General features: G+C 41.5%; 1 protein-coding gene across 1 annotated transcript in view; it reads right to left on the reverse strand.

Moving 5' to 3' along the window:
* LOC139392094 (rap guanine nucleotide exchange factor 5-like) overlaps positions 1–17659 on the reverse strand; it is an 81400-nt gene extending 63741 nt beyond the window's left edge. Inside the window, exon 1 of the mRNA XM_071139813.1 lies at positions 17338–17659. Within this exon, the coding sequence (XP_070995914.1) occupies positions 17338–17493 (156 nt within the window). The 5' untranslated portion in view covers positions 17494–17659. The remainder of the gene's footprint in view (positions 1–17337) is intronic.
* Positions 17660–18197: the final 538 nt, after the last annotated feature.

Consider the following 18197-nt stretch of genomic DNA (forward strand, 5'->3'; position numbering starts at 1 on the left):
CAGAACACAGTATTAACACACACACACACGCACACACACACACACACACACACACACACACACACACACACACACACACACACACACACACACACACACACACACACACACACACACACTAAGTGTGGGCAAGGCTATTCTAATAACCAAATGGACGTTACTATTCGATTACTTGGAAGAGTATGATTTTTTTTTTTTTAAATGAATTAGACTTATTTCAGGAAACTAGGCATACGTCGTGTGTGTGCGCGCGTCACTACTTCACAGGAGAGCCGTTTGAACGTAAACCTTTTTTTTAAATATAAAAAATATTTTTTTGCCAGAAATGGAACATGTGATCTTTCATGTGCCTTAATAACAAATGTGTATGCCATCTATAAATATGAATAACATTGTTAAATTACAAGCCTAGTTGGTTTATCCATGGAAAAATGCAGTAACCTTCCCGTTAGTCATGATTGGCTGAGATAATGGATGGGCTGGACATGCCAAGAGATGAGTTTGGATTGGTCTGCCATGTAGTATGCTTCTGTCTATAACATGAGCTGGTCAGTATGTGAAGGTAATCCTTTCTAACGCAACATTTTAAAGATTTTACGTAGTAGAACTACGTACTACATGCTCTCCACTTTCTTTTTTGAAATCGGTGAAATTATAGTATGGTACCTAAGGAGATGGAGAAAATTCATTTGATTTGATTGCAAATATGCAGCCAAAGTCAAAACGAGAACACACAGAAGGCTGTTGTTTAAAACACTAGTGTCTCGATGACATCTTCAAACTACGGGCAACCATCGCATCCGTGGCAGAGAGGGAGAAGCGCCCATGTATACGGACGGGTAAGAGAGTCTAGCTAGCTACATTTTCAGATACAACACGTTTCTAATTTTGTCAGGAAGTCGTCTTCATTGCTAGTTATGGCCTAATATTAGATGGCTAAGATCGAACCACGCTACCTGCAGATTCATGCAAAGTAACAGGTTTATGTTTCATTGTCACTGTGACAATTGTGGATAGAAGTAGCTGGTAAATTCGCTCTGGCTATCTACTCCGATTTCAGAGCACTCTCGTCTGAGTGTGCCAGAGCGCTGAATAAATGACGGATTTGCAAACGCTAAACACCCGTTTTGAATATGGCCGGTGTCAGTAAACATTGGCAAAAATAATGAAATTGTTGCCAGCAGCACAGTTACAGTCACCAAAGATCTGGATAACATAAAAACAGCCTAACCAGAGCTGCTAAGGTGAGTAAAATGGTCAGAGTGAGCTGTTCTCTTATTTGTGTCTGGAAGTAGCTAGCCAACGTTAGCCAGTTAGCTTAGGTGCTCGACTGCTTTTGTTAGGTCAGAACGCTCTGATTAACCTTTTCGGCCAGTGTCCAGTGTCCAGCTCCGAGAGCAAAACGCTCTGAGTTTACAAACGCCCAGAGCACTCTCCAGATTAGATTATTTACGAACACACCCATAGTATAAACCAGCCTTCAGCCTTGAAATCTTTGGTTGTTTAGTACATAGCCTCACATGTGAATGCTTAAAGAGATGGATAAGGCTAAACTTTAAGAGGGTGTGAACGATGCTGAATGGGTGTAGAAAAAGAAGAGCTCTCCAGTAGGTACCAAAACATTCAAGGGACATTTTCTCAGAAGTGATGTTACATGTTTATCAAATTTCAAAGCAGAATTACTTTCCCATTGTTCCTCAACTGTAGTGTATGATATACCATTTTCTTGCTATGAGTCTCTACTTTTAACTAATGTAAAAAACACCATTTCATACTTTGCTACATAAGACTGAATGGAGCCGGTGGGTCACAAATAGGCTTTGAATTATCTATGTGACATTGCTAAATAACCCACAAGGATAGACCATTACATTCTCAATTTTGATAAAACAGTTTTATGACCTTTTTTATGAGTGCACCCCATAAAAAAGACACGTTTCACATCTGGAGCTCGTTGTTATTGTCTGTCAATCATACCTGCGCTACAGTCTGAGGCTTCATGTGTAGAAAATTAAGTGGGAGATTTCTAATCAATGCAAAATGGAATTACAATTACGGAATGAAGTTGGATAAATGAGAAGGAGTAGATCAATGATCAATGACCAACCCACAGGTAGGCTGTTTAATATGAATGGAGTTGGATAAATGAGAAGGAGTAGGCTACAGTGACCAACCCACAGGTAGGCTGTTTAATATGAATGGAGTTGGATAAATGAGAAGGAGTAGGCTACAGTGACCAACCCACAGGTAGGCTGTTTAATATGAATGGAGTTGGATAAATGAGAAGGAGTAGGCTACAGTGACCAACCCACAGGTAGGCTGTTTAATATGAATGGAGTTGGATAAATGAGAAGGAGTAGGCTACAGTGACCAACCCACAGGTAGGCTGTTTAATATGAATGGAGTTGGATAAATGAGAAGGAGTAGGCTACAGTGACCAACCCACAGGTAGGCTGTTTAATATGAATGGAGTTGGATAAATGAGAAGGAATTAGGCTACAGTGACCAACCCACAGGTAGGCTGTTTAATATGAATGGAGTTGGATAAATGAGAAGGAGTAGGCTACAGTGACCAACCCACAGGTAGGCTGTTTAATATGAATGGAGTTGGATAAATGAGAAGGAGTAGGCTACAGTGACCAACCCACAGGTAGGCTGTTTAATATGAATGGAGTTGGATAAATGAGAAGGAGTAGGCTACAGTGACCAACCCACAGGTAGGCTGTTTAATATGAATGGAGTTGGATAAATGAGAAGGAGTAGGCTACAGTGACCAACCCACAGGTAGGCTGTTTAATATGAATGGAGTTGGATAAATGAGAAGGAGTAGGCTACAGTGACCAACCCACAGGTAGGCTGTTTAATATGAATGGAGTTGGATAAATGAGAAGGAGTAGGCTACAGTGACCAACCCACAGGTAGGCTGTTTAATATGAATGGAGTTGGATAAATGAGAAGGAGTAGGCTACAGTGACCAACCCACAGGTAGGCTGTTTAATATGAATGGAGTTGGATAAATGAGAAGGAGTAGGCTACAGTGACCAACCCACAGGTAGGCTGTTTAATATGAATGGAGTTGGATAAATGAGAAGGAGTAGGCTACAGTGACCAACCCACAGGTAGGCTGTTTAATATGAATGGAGTTGGATAAATGAGAAGGAGTAGGCTACAGTGACCAACCCACAGGTAGGCTGTTTAATATGAATGGAGTTGGATAAATGAGAAGGAGTAGGCTACAGTGACCAACCCACAGGTAGGCTGTTTAATATGAATGGAGTTGGATAAATGAGAAGGAGTAGGCTACAGTGACCAACCCACAGGTAGGCTGTTTAATATGAATGGAGTTGGATAAATGAGAAGGAGTAGGCTACAGTGACCAACCCACAGGTAGGCTGTTTAATATGAATGGAGTTGTTGACTTGGACTGAAATTGGTGCCGGTACTCATTTTGGGATCTGGTATTGTTATATTTAGGTGCAGGAGCTCCACAATACTTTTGAACTAATATTCTATAAGAGGAACAGGAGCTCAAGCAGTAGAACATTTGAGGTTCCGGAACTCAGCCCTGGTGACCTCCTGCCCAAGACAAGATGGCTAATTTAGCTAGCTAGGTTCTTCACATGGATTTGATGCAGTCCAGACAGACAGACACTACCAGATGGTATGATCGATAACCTATGGCAGTAACAAGATTGTCTAACAAGCCCGTGGCGGTTTGGCTACTTTGCCTCAGTGCCACACACACCAGCCCATGCTCCTCCCTCGCCCCTCCCCCAGCCCGTCCAAACAGGGCGCAGCCAAACAAACTCTGTGGGACAGCACGCCGGCTCTCTAAGCGAACAAGTCTCCATTAAAGTTTCACATAAATATTCTTTCCTTAATAAAACACATACTTGAAAAAAATATAATGATATTATTTTAATTGTGAAATATTTGAACATGCCCATGCCTAACACACACACACACAGACAAACACACACAGACAAACACACACAGACAAACACACACAGACACACACACGTTTCCAGACAGTGTTTGGGTTAGAAAAGAAGTAGAGCACCATACACTCTCTCTCTCTCTCTCGCTGTTGCTGCTGTCGGTAGTGGCCTCAGGCTCAAAGAGAGAGAAAGAGAGAGAGAGACACTGCCCACAAAATGAGGTGGAAACTGAGTTGCACTTCCTGACCTCCTGCCAAATGTATGACCATATTAGAGATACATATTTCCCTCAGACTACACAGACACACAAAGAATTTGAAAACAAATCCAATTTTGATAAACTCCCATATGTACTGGGTGAAATTCCACAGTGTGCCATCACAGCAGCAATACTTGTGACCTGTTGCCACAAGAATAGGGCAACCAGTGAAGAACAAACACCATTTTAAATACAACCCATATTTATGATTTATTTATTTTCCCTTTTGTACTTTAACTATTTGCACATCGTTACAACACTGTAATGATATGACAGTATGACATTTGACATTTTATTTTTTTTGTAGTGTAATGTTAACTGTTAATTAATAAAGCCGTTAAATTGAATTGAATTGAGAGAGAGAGCAAGAGAGAGTCTACTGTTTGCTGATGATCTGGTGCTTCTGTCCCCAACCAAGGAGGGCCTACAGCAGCACCTAGATCTTCTAGAGATTCTGCCAGACCTGGGCCCTGACAGACTTGGGCCCTGACAGACCTGGGCCCTGACAGACCTGGGCCCTGACAGACCTGGGCTGGGCGCTGACAGACCTGGGCCCTGACAGACTTGGGCCCTGACAGACCTGGGCCCTGACAGACTTGGGCCCTGACAGACCTGTGCCCTGACAGACCTGGGCCCTGACAGACCTGGGCCCTGACAGATCTGGGCCCTGACAGTAAATCTCAGGAAGACAAAAATAATGGTGTTCTAAAAAAGGTCCCTTTGAACCCTTTGGAATTACCAGGATTTCTCCATATATTGGTCATCAAATTTGACCGGATCTCATCTAAGTCACAACAGTAGACAAACAGTGTGCTTTAACTAATAACACACAACATATTGTATTCTTCTTGTCTATATTGAAAACATAATTTAAACATTCACAGTGTAGGTTGGAAAACGTATGTGAACCCCTAGACTAATGACTTCTCCAACAGCTAATTGGAGGCACGAGTCTGCTAACCTGGAGTCCAATCAATGAGACAAGATTGGAGATGTTGGTTAGAGCTGCCTTGCTCTATAAAAACACTCATAAAATTTGAGTTTGCTATTCACAAGAAGCAATGCCTGATGTCAACCATGCCTCGAACAAAATATATCTAAGATTAAGAATTGTTGACTTGCATAACGCTGGAAAGGTTTACAAAAGTATCTCTAAAAGCCTTGATGTACATCCGTCCACGGTAAGACAAATTGTCTATAAATGGACAAAGTTCAGCACTGTTGCTACTCTCCCTAGGAGTGGCCGTCCTGCAAAGATGACTACGAGAGCACAGCGCAGAATGCTCAATGAGGCTAAGAAGAATCCTAGAGTGTCAGCTAAAGACTTACAGAAATCTCTGGAACATGCTAACATCTTTGTTGACGAGTCTACGATATGTAAAACAGTAAACAATAATGGTGTTCATGGGAGGACACCACGGAAGAAGCCACTGCTGTTCAAAAAACACATTGCTGCACGTCTGAAGTTTGTAAAAGTGCACCTGGATGTTCCACAGCGTTACTGGTAAAATATTCTGTGGACAGATTAAACTACAGTTGAATTGTTTGGAAGGAAACACACAACACTATGTGTGGAGAAAAAAAAGGCACAGCACACCGACATCAAACCCTCATCCCAACTGTAAAGTATGGTGGAGAGAGCATCATGGTTTGGGGCTGCTTTGCTGCCTCGGGGCCTGGACAGCTTGCTATCATCGACAGATAAATTAATTCCCAAGTTTATCAAGACATTTTGCTGGAGAATGTTAGGCTATCTGTCCGCCAATTGAAGCTCAACAGAAGTTGGGTGACGCAACAGGACAAAGACTCAAAACACAGAAGTAAATCAACAAAAGAATGGCTTCAACAGAAGAAAATATGCCTTCTGGTCAGAGTCCTGACCTCAACCTGATTTTTAAAAGTAGAAAAACAGATCCACACCACATTGGGTGAGGCGATTTGCAGGAGAGTATTTTGAAGTTGAGGTTTAGAAAAATATAAAAAAATAGATGCGAAGAAAAATATATAAAAATATTATTACATAGGACACGACAAGACGAAGGACAAAGACGTCTGACTGCTACGCCATCTTGGATTCTTGCCACTGTATTTCACTCAGATTACACAGACCCACAAAGAACTTGAAAACAATCCAATTTTGTTAAACTCCCATATCTACTGGGTGAAATACCACAGTGTGACATCACAGCAGCAAGATTTGTGACCTGTTGCCACAACAAAAGGTCAACCAGTGAAGAACAAACCCCACTGTAAATACAACCCATGTTTACGTGTATTTATTTTCCCTTTTGTATTTTAACTACTTGCACATCGTTACAACACTGTATATAGACATAATATGACATTTGAAATGTCTTTATTTCTTTTGGAACTTTTGGGAGTGTAATGTTCACTTTTTGTTGATCTATTTCACTTACTTTTGCAATGTAAACATATGTTTCCCATGCCAATAAAGATCAATGTAAACATATGTTTCCCATGCCAATAAAGATCAATGTAAACATATGTTTCCCATGCCAATAAAGATCAATGTAAACATATGTTTCCCATGCCAATAAAGATCAATGTTTACATATGTTTCCCATGCCAATAAAGATCAATGTAAACATATGTTTCCCATGCCAATAAAGATCAATGTAAACATATGTTTCCCATGCCAATAAAGATCAATGTAAACATATGTTTCCCATGCCAATAAAGATCAATGTTTACATATGTTTCCCATGCCAATAAAGATCAATGTAAACATATGTTTCCCATGCCAATAAAGATCAATGTAAACATATGTTTCCCATGCCAATAAAGCCCCTTAAATTGAAATAGAATTGAGAGAGATAAAGCACAAGCATGAGGACCAAACTTTTGAGTTTAACTCTGGACAACCGGTCCTATGAAAGTGGCTCACGGTTTAGCCAGGTAAATTTCTATGGCAACGAATCCTTCAGAATGAACCTGCTCTGGGGCAGGCTAACTCACGGCTAACTCCACTTACCCTGAATGAAACGACTGGTATGCGAGTCGAGGACCAATGAAATTAGGTTACCTCCCTCTCGCAAAGATTAAGTCATCATCCCCTTCATTTGGGGAAAATGACTGAATAATTATTTAATTTAAAAAACGAATGTTAAAATATATCACATTACACATGTAGTAATGAAGGAATGCATTTAAAAATTCACACACAGTAATGACATTTTATCAATAGGAGTGGGAAGAAAGGTGCTTGTGGTTGTGCATTGATAAGCAAACCACAGTCGGCATTTACGACGCCACCTCTAAAAGCCTTTTTCACACCATAACCTGATTCATTTGCAAGATAACATTCTTTCATTTAGATTTTCGGCACAAATGAAAATGTGGCACTGACTCGCCCAATGGGTTGATGTTTCAGCATTATCTCAATGAAGACAAGGGGAAACCCAAACGTGTCACAGGGGCTAGAAAAACCAGACGTGTCACAGGGGCTAGAAAACCCAGACGTGTCACAGGGGCTAGAAAAACCTGGAATCCCGTTAGAATGTTTTCTCACCGGTGAGAGGAAGTGCAGTCGCGGGTGGTGGGAGAGAGGATACAACTCAGTGAGACTGGTCTGACATTCTGCAAAAAATAATTATCATCTGATCACAAATACATTTTTCTGTTCCCAAAACTAAAATCTGTTACAAACACAGTGAACACATTTTAATAGACTTGACTCTTTTCCAAAGTTGTATAAGATTACGTGGTTTAAGGGTGCAAGGTCGGATTGAGTCTGCACACACGCAGACTTCACAGAGGAGGCGTTCCCTAATGAAAATATACAAATATATGCTACAACGAGCCAATAGGATCTCACTATCCTGTGCTTGGCATTGCCCACCTCCTGCCCACTATACTTCATTTGCTACCACTGTAAACAACACACATTAACAATCTTGGGTTACTTATAAATATCTTTTGAGTTCGGCATTCGACTAGCCATGTGCGACATGCACACGCAGTTACAAGCCTGCTAGTGATAATATCCACCGTTGTAGTACGGATAAAGCCTGACCTGGAATGTGAGGGTAACTGAAGCTGGCAAACTTTAGAAAACGCTGAGTAGATTTAGCTTGCTTCGTAGGATACACCTCTGGTGTGACAGCAATCCATGCTTTGGTTTTGTTTACCTGGCCACTAATGTAAACTTTTTAGCATTTGTGTCACAAATCTAAGTCAATGATACCTATATTAGCATTTTCACGCTTCATGTCCAAATCATCCTAAAGTATCTAAAAAAATGTATTGTGTAACACAATTAAGTTACCTTTAGACGATTTAGCTATGAAGCGAAAAAATGCTAATATAGGTACCATTTACTTGCATTGGGGCAGGGGGCAGGTAGCCTAGTGGTTAGAGTGTTGGACTAGTAACCAAAATGTTGCTGTATTGAATCCCTGAGCTGACAGGGTAAAAATATGTTGTTCTACCCCTGAGCAAGGCAGTTAACCCACTGTTCCCAGGCTGTCATTCTAAATAAGAATTTGATTCAGAGGGGTTGAGTTAAATGCAGAAGACTCATTTCAGTTGAAGGCAGTCAGCTGTACAACTGACTAGGTATTCCTCTTTTTTTGTGCCACAAATGCTAAAAAGTTAACATTTGAAACAGCAGCCAGGAAAACAAAACCGAAGCATGGGTTGCTGGCATACCTCGTCCATAAACTGCTTGCAGGGTAAGGAAATCAATATGTAATTTGGGTGAAATCTCCCTTTAACAATGGGGTCGATTCTTTAAAAAAATTATCCCCTAATAGCAGGAGCAGCACCATCTAGAACCTGGTAATATCATGATGTAGGATGGGTCATAAACCCAATGACTAATTTCTCTGAACAGGGGAATACAACAATTACCAAATTCACTGAGAATGCTTCACATAGGATGAAGAAGCAATACGCCAAGCCGCAGCTCCATACTACTAGTCAAACATAGAGGACTGATACCAAATACTTATGATTGGCTGCGGGTTATGTCAGTAAATACTTGTGATTGGCTGTGGGTTGTGTCAGTAAATACTTATGATTGGCTGCGGGTTGTGTCAGTAAATACTTGTGATTGGCTGCGGGTTGTATCAGTAAATACTTATGATTGGCTGCGGGTTGTGTCAGTAAATACTTATGATTGGCTGCGGGTTGTGTCAGTCAATACTTATGATTGGCTGCGGGTTGTGTCAGTAAATACTTATGATTGGCTGCGGGTTGTGTCAGTAAATACTTATGATTGGCTGCGGGTTGTGTCAGTAAATACTTATGATTGGCTGTGGGTTGTGTCAGTGAATACCTATGATTGGCTGTGGGTTGTGTCAGTAAATACTTATGATTGGCTGCAGGTTGTGTCAGTAAATACTTATGATTGGCTGCGGGTTGTGTCAGTAAATACTTATGATTGGCTGTGGGTTGTGTCAGTGAATACCTATGATTGGCTGCGGGTTGTGTCAGTAAATACCTATGATTGGCTGCGGGTTGTGTCAGTAAATACCTATGATTGGCTGTGGGTTGTGTCAGTAAATACCTATGATTGGCTGCGGGTTGTGTCAGTAAATACCTATGATTGGCTGTGGGTTGTGTCAGTAAATACCTATGATTGGCTGTGGGTTGTGTCAGTAAATACCTATGATTGGCTGCGGGTTGTGTCAGTAAATACCTATGATTGGCTGGGGGTTGTGTCAGAAAATACCTATGATTGGCTGTGGGTTGTGTCAGTAAATACCTATGATTGGCTGTGGGTTGTGTCAGTGAATACCTATGATTGGCTGTGGGTTGTGTCAGTAAATACCTATGATTGGCTGCGGGTATTGTCAGTAAATACCTATGATTGGCTGTGGGTTGTGTCAGTGCCTGGCTTTTGACCACTTCTTTGGATTCCTCATGTCTTACTCATTGTTAGAAAAAGGTTTGGTCCAAATCGGATGTTAGGTACTATAATTATTGAATATTATAATACTATAAATTAAAATGGCCAATTTAGGTGCAATCAATTTAGGTGCAATCAAATTATAGTTCAACAAAATAATGCTTCTGGAATGCTAATCTTACCGGTTTGTAACTACAGAAAGGATTTCATAACAATCTGAGATGGTGGGTGTCATGGCTGAAATGACATGGAACGACCCGGGAAAGAGAAAGAAAGAACGGTAGAGATAGGCGATGGAGAGTCAGCACACGCCGACGCGCGCGCGTGTGTGTGGGTGGGTGCGTGCGTGAGTGAGTGAGTGCGTGCGTGCGTATGTGTGTGCGTTTGTGAGAGTCTGGTAGAAATGGATTACTCTCAGATTAGAGTACTGTGCGTGGCTGAGAGCTGTAGCACTGCATGCTTGGCATGCCCACATTTGATTAGCAAAAAACTTTTTTTTCTCTCTCTTTTTTCTACTCTCCTCTGCTCCTGACCTCATGTGCTGCCATAGAAATAGAATGAATAGAACAGACACCTCCATTCCTGTCAATGATGGCATAATGGTTGGACTGGCGGCCATTACGAGTGTACCCATAGGCACAAAGCAGGAAGTAAAATATGCGCTGTGATTTGTTGATTCAACTCAACTGACATTTCAGATGTAATTCCACTGCATGCGCCAGTTAGAGCCAGACTCAGTAAGTGTCACTTCCGTTATTTTGTTTACATTTTAGATTTCGTTTTTGTCGGGGCGAACAAACAAACCCAGGCAAGACGTCATAACATGCTCTAGAGACTAGGCTACCTGAGGGTTCTGAAGTGGTCCAGCCATATCAAGCAGTATTCTAACTACAACAAGCATGTAGGCTTCTAGCTTGCTAACTAGTTTCACTTACCAGTAGACGGCTAGCTCAGGCTTTAGTGATTATCATTGGCGCTGTTCTACACCTGCATTGCTTGCTCTTTGTGGTTTGAGGCTGGGTTTCTGTACAGCACTTTGTGACATCAGCTGATGTAAGAAGGGCTTTATAAATACTTTTTATTGATTGATTGATTGATTGATTGATTCACAGCAGCATGATCCTGGCACTGTGAGGAATCCCTGCCTTGCTGAATGAATGAATGAAAAATGAAAAACATGATTCCAGTTTCCAGTTTCATTCAAAAAATCAAGTTAGCAACATAAAAGCAACACCACCGTTGTTTTCAAACACTGTCACTTCCTTTGACAAAAAAACACACAAAAAGGAGCTTCAGGACAGCAATCACTAACCTCTATTTGGACAACAACTTCTACTTCATCAAGTCAGCTGCTGTGGATGTTCTGTTTACTCTGGACAAATCCCCGGGACTCGGAAAAGAAATGGTGCAAAAGGGTCAGACTGATAAAACTACGTTGGCTAATAAACCGCTCCTACCCGCCGTTCTTCAAACCTACAGTCATTGGAGAAGCAACTGGACGAAAACTCTGAGTAACGGGACCTGAAGAACTGTAATATCCTGTTTCTCCGAGTCGTGGCTGAACAAGGACATGGATCATATACATCAAGCTGTTTGTTTCTATGCATCGTCAAGACCGAACGACAGCTTTGGGTAAGGTTAAGGGAGGAGGTGTGTAATTGCATTGATTACTGCATTGCTGGGGTTAGAGCTTGCAAGAAAAGCATGTCACTATACTGGCAGTGGTGTAAAGTACTTAAGTAAAAATACTTTAAAGTACTACTTAAGTAGGGTACCTGTACTTTATTTTACTATTTATATTTTTGACTACTTTTACTTTTACTTCACTACATTCCTTAAGAAAATATTGTACTTTTTACTCCATACATTTTCCTTGACACCCAAAAGTACTTGTTAGATTTTGAATGCTTAGCAGGACAGGAAAATAGTCAAATTCATGCACTTATCAACCCGAACATCCCTGGTCATCCCTACTACATCTGATCTGGCGGACTCACTAAACACACATGCTTCATTTGTAAATGATGTCTGAATGTTGGAGTGTGACCGTGGCTTACGTAAATTTTAAAAAACAAGGAAATGGTGCCATCTGGTTTGTTTAATATAAGGAATTTGAAATGATTTAGACTTTTATACTTTAACCAAATACTTTTATACTTTAACCAAATACTTTTATACTTTAACCAAATACTTTTATACTTTAACCAAATACTTTTATACTTTAACCAAATACTTTTATACTTTAACCAAATACTTTTATACTTATACTCCAGTAGAATTTTGCTGGGTGAATTTTACTTTTACTTGAGTCATTTTCTATTAGGGTATCTTTACTTTTACTACAGTATGATAGTTTGGTACTTTTTCCACCAATGTATACTTGTGCATGTGGCATTACAATTTGAAACTAAGACCTCACTCGAGGAGCTGTATAGGGCCATAAGCAAACATGAAAATGCACATCCAGAGGTGGCGCTCTTAGTGGCCAGTGATTTTAATGCAGGGAAATTGAAATCCGTTTTACCCCATTTTTACCAGCATGTCACCTGTCCAACCTGAGGTGAAAAACTCTAGACCACATTTACTCCACACACATACAAAACTCTAGACCACATTTACTCTACACACATACAAAACTCTAGACCACATTTACTCTACACACATACAAAACTCTAGACCACATTTACTCTACACACATACAAAACTCTAGACCACATTTACTCTACACACATACAAAACTCTAGACCACATTTACTCTACACACATACAAAACTCTAGACCACATTTACTCTACACACATACAAAACTCTAGACCACATTTACTCTACACACATACAAAACTCTAGACCACATTTACTCCACACACATACAAAACTCTCCCCGCCCTCTCCCCGCAAATCTGACACATACAAAAATCTCCCGCTTACAAGCAAAAACTCAAACAGGAAGTACCAACGTTCAATACGGAAGCGTTCCGATTAAGGGGTTGCTAAGCTACAGGACTGTTCCACTAGTACAGACTGGAATATGTTCCGGGATTCATCCAATTAACATTGAAGAGTTTTCCACATCAGTCACCGTCTTCAATAATAAGTACATTGACGACGTCGTCCCCACACTGACCATATGTACATATCCCAACCAAAAGCCATGGATTACAGGCAACTAAGCTAAAGGCTATAGCTTCCGCTTTCAAGGAGCGGGATCAAAATCCGGACACTTATAAGAAATCCCACTACGGCCTCCGACGAGCCATCAAACAGGCAAAGCGTCAACACAGAACTAAGATTGAATCCTACTACACCGGCTTTGATGCTAGTCGGATGTGGCAGGGCTTGCAAACTATCACGATTACAAAGGAAAACCCTGGCCGCGAGCTGCGGTCCAACATGTACGCTGTGGCGTGTATTGGCATCAGGCAGAAGTCTTCACTCTTTTTGATGTATTTCAGAACTGCAGTTTCCTCTGTATGGAGCAACAGTGAAGTGGGCAGGGCAGTACAGATTTCTTCTCTTACATCTGCAAGCAGATTCTGAACATCAGACAGGATGTCATTGTCTCCCTCATTCCGTGCAATGGCTATTACTATAGGTTTCAGGAGTTTCAGGCTACCACTCTCTCCCAAAATACATCATCCAGGAGGATCCTCTTGATGGGGCTGTCCATATCGGCAGACTGTGACATGGCCATTTCTTGGAGAGGTTCTTCTCCTCCAGAAGACTGTCAAACATGATGACAACACCACCCCAACGGGTGTTGCTGGGCAGCTTCAATGTGGAGCTCTTATTCTTCTCACTTTGCTTGGTGCGGTAGATTGCTGCTATATCTTGATGAACAAATTGTTGCTGACTGGAAAATACTCTTTCAAACACACACGGTCACGTTGTACAGCGCCATTATGGTTATTAGCAGGTAGCTTGACAATAGACTTGCCTAGAAGGAGAGTAGAGGGAGAATTCTATCGTCAAATGTATTTCTTAGTTAGGTTGGCTGTATCACAACGGCCGTGATTGGTTGAAATTTCAGTTTAATCCACCAGAAAAGACAAAACAAATAATACAACAAAAAGTATTATTATTATTATTATTATTATGTATCACATCCGATACTTGCATGCAGAGTCAGGGTATATGCAACAGTTTGGGCTGCCTGGCTCATTGCGAACTAATTTGCCAGAATTTTACGTAATTATGACATAACATTGAAGGTTGTACAATGTAACAGGAATATTTAGACTTATGGATGCCACCCGTTAGATAAAATATGGAACGGTTCCGTATTTCACTGAAATAATAAATGTTTTGTTTTCGAAATGATAGTTTACGGATTCGACCATATTAATGACCAAAGTCTTGTATTTCTGTGTGTTATTATGTTTTAATTAAGTCTATGATTTGATATTTGATAGAGCAGTCTGACTGAGCGGTGGTAGGCAGCAGCAGGCTCGTAAGCATTCATTCAAACAGCCCTTTCGTGCGTTTTGCCAGCAGCTCTTCGCAATGCTTCAAGCATTGAGCTGTTTATGACTTCAAGCCTATCAACTCCCGAGATTAGGCTGGTGTAACCGATGTCAAATGGCTAGCTAGTTAGCGGGGTGCACGCTAATAGCGTTTCAAACGTCACTCGCTTTGAGACTTGGAATAGTTGTTCCCCTTGCCCTGCAAGGGCCGTGGCTTTTGTGGAGCGATGGGTAACGATGCTTCGAGGGTGGCTGTTGTCGATGTGTTCCTGGTTCGAGCCCAGGGAGGAGCGAGGAGAGGGACTGAAGCTTTACTGTTACACTGGCAATACTAAAGTGCCTATAAGAACATCCAATAGTCAAAGATATATAAAATACAAATGGTATAGAGAGAAATAGTCCTATAAATACTATATTAACTACAACCTAAAACCTCTTACCTGGGAATATTGAAGTTTCATGTTAAAAGGAACCACCAGCTTTCATATGTTCTCATGTTCTGAGCAAGGAACTTAAACGTTAGCTTTTTTACATGGCACATATTGCACTTTTACTTTCTTCTCCAACACTTTGTTTTTGCATTATTTAAACCAAATTGAACATGTTTCATTATTTATTTGAGGCTAAATTGATTTCATTGATGTATTATATTAAGTTAAAATAAGTGTTCATTCAGTATTGTAATTGTCATTATTACAAATAAATAAATAAAAAATTGGCAGATTAATCGGTATCTGCTTTTTTTGGTCCTCCAATAATCGGTATTGGTATCAGCGTTGAAAAATCATAATCGGTCGACCTCTAACACACAAATACAAATATAGAGAAATAGGTATAGATATAGAGAAATAGTCCTATAATAACTAAACCAAATTGAACATGTTTCATTATTTATTTACGACTAAATAGAATTGTTATTATATTAAGTTAAAATAAAAGTGTTTGACACTTTTAATGACAATTCAGTATTGTTGTAATTGTCATTATTACAAATATATACATATAAAAATCGGCCGATTAATCTGTATCAGCTTTTTTTGGTCCTCCAATAATCTATATCGGCGTTGAAAAATCGGTCGACCTCTAACTTTTACCCCTACCTACATGTACATATAACCTCCACCACCTCGTACCCCTGCACATTGACTCAGTACCGGTACCCCTGCACATTGACTCAGTACCGGTACCCCTGCACATTGACTCAGTACCGGTACCCCTGCACATTGACTCAGTACCGGTACCCCTGCACATTGACTCAGTACCGGTACCCCTGCACATTGACTCAGTACCGCTACCCTTGCACATTGACTCAGTACCGGTACCCCTGCACATTGACTCAGTACCGGTACCCCTGCACATTGACTCAGTACCGGTACCCCTGCACATTGACTCAGTACCGGTACCCCTGCACATTGACTCAGTACCGCTACCCTTGCACATTGACTCAGTACCGGTACCCCTGCACATTGACTCAGTACCGGTACCCCTGCACATTGACTCAGTACCGGTACCCCTGCACATTGACTCAGTACCGGTACCCCTGCACATTGACTCAGTACCGGTACCCCTGCACATTGACTCAGTACCGGTACCCCTGCACATTGACTCAGTACCGGTACCCCTGCACATTGACTCAGTACCGGTACCCCTGCACATTGACTCAGTACCGGTACCCCTGCACATTGACTCAGTACCGCTACTCTACTGTAAATAGCCTCGTTATTTATTGTGTTACTATTTTCTATTTTGATTTGCTAATGTTCTTACTTTTTAACTCTGCACTGTTGGGAAAGGGCTCCTAGGTAAGCATTTCACTGTGAACTCTACACATAATGTATTCGGCGCATGTGACCAATCAAATTTGATGAGATATTTTGTATTTGACACACCCACTTGCATGGCCCTTCAGTACAAAAACGAATTTGAGTCGACACACTTCTACTGCTATCTTTTTACGACGGCTACTGTCTGACAACACCTCAGTTATAAGACGCATGATGAAGCTTGTGTTATAGTACTATTCATTAGATTCCCGAACATGTCAGGACACACCAGATCTCTTGTTTAGTCGCTTTTATAGCCTTTCCTACGCACCCTGCATTCACACCTGGAACAGACACTCAGCTCTGTCCTGCTTTGTGGGTTAGGTGTGTATGTTTGTAGGTTAGGTTGTGTGTGTGTGTGTGTGTGTGTGTGTGTGTGTGTGTGTGTGTGTGTGTGTGTGTGTGTGTGTGTGTGTGTGTGTGTGTCCATCCTTCCCTCCCCCAGGGGGAGTCCTAGCAGAGGTACTATACCTTCATGCCTCAACACAGTAAACAAACACACATCATTATACACCAACCTACACACACTTGATGAGAGTTGAGAAGACACTGATAGTATTACTGTCATTGTCAGTTAACATATTGTAACCCAGGGTCATTACAATATCAACTGTTGAGAACAAGGGCCCATTAGAGTACATGAATAGGCACGTAACATAATTAACTGAATCAAGTCTGGACCAAGACAGCGCTGTGTGTGTGTGTGTGTGTGTGTGTGTGGCAGCTTAAAACACATTATGGATGTACAACAGCCGGTGGCGGGAGCCTGAAACGAACACACACACGCACACACTCACGCACACACTCACACAGACACTGCCTGCCGTAGCTACAGTTTGTTCGTGTGAAACAACAGCACATCCAGGTGAATCGTGACAATGAGGTGACAGAGAGAGGGGGTCAGGGAGGTAACGCGACTAACGCTTAACGACCAACCACAACACACACACGGAAGGAAAATGTTTATATATGTATATGGCGGTACTCACGCTTTTCTTCCGTAGGTGCAGTCCATGTTTCAACAGTCCTGGTAAATCCCGGATCTTCTGCCTGAGCTGAACCTGGTCTCGAGCTCCGGTGTTCCGGTTATTCCACCGCCAGCCGCTGACCATACCGTCTTCCCCACCAGGCTCCGAGTCCTCCATGTCTGTCTCTCGCTGTCTCTCCAACTCCCGCTCCTCTTCTCTCCTCTCACACGCAAACACACCAGTTACGGATCATTGTCGTCTCTCTCTCTCCGCCTAGAACTCTCATTCACACACCGATCTGCGTCTGTTCAGCAACGAACAAACCGCGCGCCTTAATGACCTATAGCCGCAGCAGCACGCGACGCTTCTCAACCCACGTCCTCCTCCTCCTCCTCCTCTTCCCTTGTACTATCAGTGTGTGACTGACTGTGTGTTTGTGTGGGGAGGGACTCGCAGAGGAATATCATTGCATAATATCCACTAGTCAGTCTGTCAGCAGTCAGACATAGAGGAGTCATAACACCTTCATAAACATGTAATACATTGTATGTACATTATCCCCGTTTTTTAATCCTAATTAGATACATTGATAATAATAACACATTTAGGCTACATATCAATGTTGACAAATGAGGGCCAAGCATATAACTGTTGTATTAAAGAGTATTTTCTGTGGCATTCAGAAACAAAATGGTGGAAAGGACAGACTGGAGGCTAGACTGGAGGCTAGACCAACCTGCATGTGGCTCCAATTTCCATAGGTAAACAAAGGGCCATTAGGTTACACCATCAGGGTGTGTGTGTGAATGTGTGCATTTTTCTAAACTGAAGTCACCTGACAGTGGGAGAATGTCACGAAGCTATGAAATGTACATTCCACA

The sequence above is a fragment of the Oncorhynchus clarkii genome, chromosome 32, assembly GCF_045791955.1.
Source record: "Oncorhynchus clarkii lewisi isolate Uvic-CL-2024 chromosome 32, UVic_Ocla_1.0, whole genome shotgun sequence".
NCBI lineage: Eukaryota > Metazoa > Chordata > Actinopteri > Salmoniformes > Salmonidae > Oncorhynchus > Oncorhynchus clarkii.